General features: G+C 44.3%; 1 protein-coding gene across 1 annotated transcript in view; it reads right to left on the bottom strand.

Moving 5' to 3' along the window:
- Positions 1–5000, bottom strand: part of ppp3cb (protein phosphatase 3, catalytic subunit, beta isozyme) — a gene marked incomplete at both ends in the record, with an annotated part of 51786 nt that overhangs the window by 2169 nt on the left and 44617 nt on the right. The window contains 2 exons of the mRNA XM_083652139.1: positions 3588–3635; positions 4199–4296. Coding sequence (XP_083508265.1) covers positions 3588–3635; positions 4199–4296 — 146 coding nt within the window. The remainder of the gene's footprint in view (positions 1–3587; positions 3636–4198; positions 4297–5000) is intronic.

A 5000-nucleotide genomic window follows, 5' to 3' on the forward strand; every position in this document is an offset into this window, starting at 1 on the left:
AAACAAAGTTGTCACAGTTTGTATCTGCACATCTACAGGGTGTTCCCAAATGCCAACAGAGTCACAGACAGCCAGTGTTCATCTACTGTCACCCAGCATGACCTGGCCACTGATCCTAGGTCAGCAGTGTGAGAAGCCTTTATAACAGTGGTTCCCAACCTTGGGGCTGTGACCCCAAATGGGGTTGCTTGGAATTAAAATTTGATCGTCTGAAATTTCAATTTCTTTCTTTTTTTTTTTACACACAACTTAAAACTTCCTAAGAGGAATAGGGCCACTTGTGAAAAAAAGAGTTCTGAGTTTAAGTCAGGATTCTGAGAATAAAGTCAGAAGTCTGAAAATAAAGTTAGAATTCTGGGTTTAATGTCAGAATTCTGAAAATATAATCTCAGAATTCTGGGCAAAAAGTAAGAATTCTGAGGGGGGAAAGTAGGAATTCTGAGATTAAAGTTAGAATTCTGATTTTAAATTTTAAGTCAGAATTCTCCGATTAAAGTCAGAATTCTGAAGAGAAAGTCAGCATTCTGATTTTAATATCAGAATTTTTAGGAAAAAGTCAGAATTCCAAGTTTAATGTCAGGATTCTGAAATTAAAGTCAGAATTCTCAGACTAAAGTCGGAATTCTGAAGAAAAAAAGTCAGCATACTGTTACGTGACATCATTGATGCTGTCACTGATGATGTCACTGATGATATTACCGATCTTGTACCGAAATGTCAATATCTGCGGTCCATAGATTTTTGTGACGTCAAAGTGGGGTCACAAGGCAAAAAAAGGTTGGGGACCCCTGCTTTATAGGAAACAGCATGGCACAAAGCACAGCAGCACAGAAGCAGTTGTTCAGAAATCGCCCCTAAAATGCAGCCTGGAAAACTCAATGGAAAGTGAATGGGACATACTACATCCCATTTGTCTCGCCTTGTTCCCTTTGAAGAAGTCCACCTGGGCCTGTCTTGAACTAACATCTTTCTCTCTTCTCAAAAAACAAAAACAACAACAACTAATGTTACTTAATCCTTCTCAAACTACTTTCTACAAGTGCTACTCTATTCCTTCAAAAAGTCGTACTGTAGCTGTCATAGATTGTGTTGCATAGTAGATTTCTCTTGATATCGTAAGTCGCTTTGGATAAAAACGTCTGCCAAATGACATAATGTAATGTATGCAATGTAAAGAACATTGTAACTTTATTGTCAAATTAATTGTGATTATGAACTCTGGCATGACTTTTCCTCAATGTCTCCTCCCCTCTGTGTTTTATATATGACTTACCCATGACCCAAAGTGGACCAAATAAAAGCATGAAACAGATGACAATCACTGGCTCAAAACAACTAATTTCAACAAAATGAGAAAACATCCTACAACTTGAAGACTTTTGAACAACTGCTACTGTAAAATGACCTTTGCATGTGTTACATACAGTACATGTACATACAGCGGACATCTACTGTATCTTACACCCAGCTACAAACCATATTACATTAAAACCTACTATGATAAATCCATAATTTATTCACTCAAATTATGGACTCTACTTCAGGTAGGGCATCATAGACATCACTCACTGTACAAACACAAAGTACAGCTACAGTCAACTACTACAGACACAATAAGAACTCAAGCCTATATGCACACAAAATATCATACAATACACACAAACACCATGACCACAATCTGTGTAATGGTACAGAAGTCTTTTTCCTGATTATCTTCCATTTTCTCCCCAATTGTACTTGGCCAATTCCCCCTGCTGTCCCGGTCGTTGCTCCACCCCCTCTGCTGATCTGGGGAGAGTTGTCTTCCTCCTGATAGTGAGGAGTTTCACCGACAGAACAGAGGATCACGCTCTTCCCCCCCGAACAGATGCCCCCGGCCGACCAGAAGAGGCGCTAGTGCAGTGACCAGGACTCATAGCCCGCCAGCTTCCCACCCGCAGACACGGCCAATTGTGTCTGTAGGAGCGTCTGACCAAGCCGGAAGTAACCGTTGCGGGGAATTGAACCCGGGTCTCCGCGGTGGTAGGAGAGTGCTTTTAAGTTCATTGTATTTATGAATGTTCGTCATCGTAGTAAATGAAGTCTCTGCACACCTGAGCTGAGTGTATGACCGGTGTGTCAGGGGAGAATGCAACCAAAACAATAAGGAAGCTCCCGCACACTGTCTCGCCTTCTTCTTTGGAGAAATATTTATTGGATGACATCAGACGTTTCGATCATCAGTCCTTCATGAAGTGTAGATGAAGGACTTGATGGTCTGATGCCCGAAGCGCCTGTTGTCATCCCACCCGCAGGCCCCCCTCTACTTGTGTGTGTGTGTGTGTGTGTGTGTGCGTGTGTGTGTGTGTGTGTGTGTGCTTGTGCGTATGTGTGTGCGTGTGTGTGTGTGTGTGTGTGAGTGAGTGTGTGTGAGAGAGAGAGGGAGAGAGACAGAGAGAGAGAGAAGGGGAAGCACTTGTTTTCAAAAATGGATGTGTGGCATGTTGGATGGGTAAAGGAATGCTTATGTGCAGTATGTTTGTGTGTGTATGTTGGTGTGTGTGTGTGTGTGTGTGTGTGTGTGTGTGTGTGTGTGTGTGTGTGTGTGTGTGTGTGTGTGTGTGTGTGTTTTAATGTGGTGGCAGCGTGCTGTGGATTTTGAGGCCTAAGGTGGATTGATGATAGGGCACTCCACACCTTTGATAAGTGCTGCTTGACAGAAATTCTCAACAGAAAGAAGTCTCTCTCCACACTTTCCTTTTGTGTCGCACACCTGGAGAATTAACGTTGCGGACACCATCATATATAGTCACACAATGTGATCGGACATGGATATAGATCAGTGGTTCTCAACCAGGGGGTCGGAATCCGCGGGGGGGCTCGCAAGATTATTTTGGGGGGTCGCGGGGTGATTGTCAAAAAAAAGGGAATGATGATTAAATCTCCCATACCAATGATTTAATGTATTATAGATAAAGCTATATAAACTATATATAAACTGTATAAAAAAGATTTCAGTGAGTGAGTGGAATCAGTGTGTGAATGCGTGCGCATTGGGAAGTCGTTGGTTGGGTTGGGCAGCGGCGCGCGCGGGGGGGGGAGGGGTCACGAACACCAGCTTGAAGTTTTTTGGGGATCGTGGCTTAAAAAGATGATATAGATGAAAGACTGGCAGACCAAGTTAAATAGTATGGTCACCTGAATGACTGAATACAATCACCAGGTGTTGGAAAAAATACGAAGATGTCATTAACATTGTGAAAAGAGATTGCTGATATCCTGAATATCATTGGACGGCAAACATCGGGGGGAAATATACAGGACAGGTAGGCTGTTTAGGTATCCTTGCTATGTTTATTGGTCAGACGAAGATGTTACAGTACGCTAAATAATAACCACTCGCTGGTCCACAAGATTATTCTGGATCATGGAAGTCGACTGAAGCATAAATGACAAACGTTGAGCGGCTCTTTATGCCGAGTAACACTTCTCAAAGGTGTGGAGCGTCCCACCATAAATCAGCCTGTAGTCCTGGAGCGCCGATGTGGTTAGAAGAGCTCAATGCAACATGGGTGCCTGAGAGCGCAGCCATATGAGTGGGACTTTACCTTCGGCATCCTGAACTGTCTCGATGGCTTCTATGGCCTCAATGGTAGCTGAAGGATGGGCAAACAGAAAGAACAGAGGAGAGAAGGAAGGAAAGAGAGAGAAGAGGAAGAATAAAGGATGACGGAAGAGAGCAAGAGAGCGAGAAAGAGAGAGAGAGAGAGAGAGAGAGAGGAGTGTGTGTGTTACTCATGCAAGCCCCTCAGAGCAGCACTGAGGCCATGGCAGGTTCAGGGGGCGCCTGGTGTTAGCATGTCCGATAGCTGGCGTTAGCTCACTCACATGCATGTGCGCGCGCACGCACACACACACACACACACACACACACACACACTCGCGCACGCACGCACACACGCACGCACACACACACACACACACGCACACACACACAGCAGGCTGTTAGTAGCCTCAGCGCCAGTGAGGTGAGGTGGAGAGAGTGAGTGGTTCAGTGAGGCAGAGGGATGAGCAGAGAAAACCAACAGAGGAAGAGAAGAGAGGGAGGGCACTGAAGAACGGCTCAAAACAGAGAGAGACAGAGAGGAGGAGAGGGAGAGAGAGAGAGTGTACTTGCATGTGTTTCTATCTGTATATAATGTTTCTTGATAACACTCACCATTCTGCAGGGTCTGCTTGCCCCCAGACAGCACTCCGCTGGGCAGCATGCCTGTAGGGGTCAGTCCCTTCAGGGTCAGCACATTCTCACTCTCCTCTCTGAGAGAGGGAGAACGAAGGAGAGGGGGGAGGGGGAGGGAGAGAGAGAGAGAGAGAGAGAGGGGGAGGGAGAGAGAGAGAGAGAGAGGGAGAGAAGGGGAGAGAATGAACGACAAAAAGGAATTACAGAGAATTACACACTTCCCCATACTGTGCCGCTGCAAACTGGAACAGAAAAGGATAGCAGTTTGGTAACTGATGAATTTCTGCAGAACTTAGTGGAAATATCCTCTGTATAGAGAGCCAAAGTCCCTCCCTTCCGGTCGGGCCCTATGCGAACCAGTCGCCGAAAAACAAAAATGGTGAACGGCGAGAGACAATCATTTTTTGATCCCGTTTGAATTGTGCCATGAGGTACACATAATGAGGTTTGGCAATTTGCAAGTCAAGAAAGTCACAGTTTGTTGTAAAACTGTTGCACTAGAAGTTATAAATCAGAAAGACTACATACAACCAGTCGCATAAGTAACGTGTGTTGGTGTGACATATATCGTGCGAGACGAGAGATGCAGTTGATTGAGCGGTTTCATCCTAAACTAAATGTTACGTTTCAGTTTTACGACTGACTGCGACTTTCTTGACATGCAAAGTTATCTTTTAAATTGACTAAATTTATATGTGGACTTCATGTCACAATTCAAACGGGATAAAAAAAAACTATTGTCTCTTCAGACAATACTTCAGCACCATTCATATTTTGTTCG

The sequence above is a fragment of the Poromitra crassiceps genome (genome assembly GCF_964638095.1).
Source record: "Poromitra crassiceps genome assembly, chromosome: 15".
Taxonomy (NCBI): Eukaryota; Metazoa; Chordata; class Actinopteri; order Beryciformes; family Melamphaidae; genus Poromitra; species Poromitra crassiceps.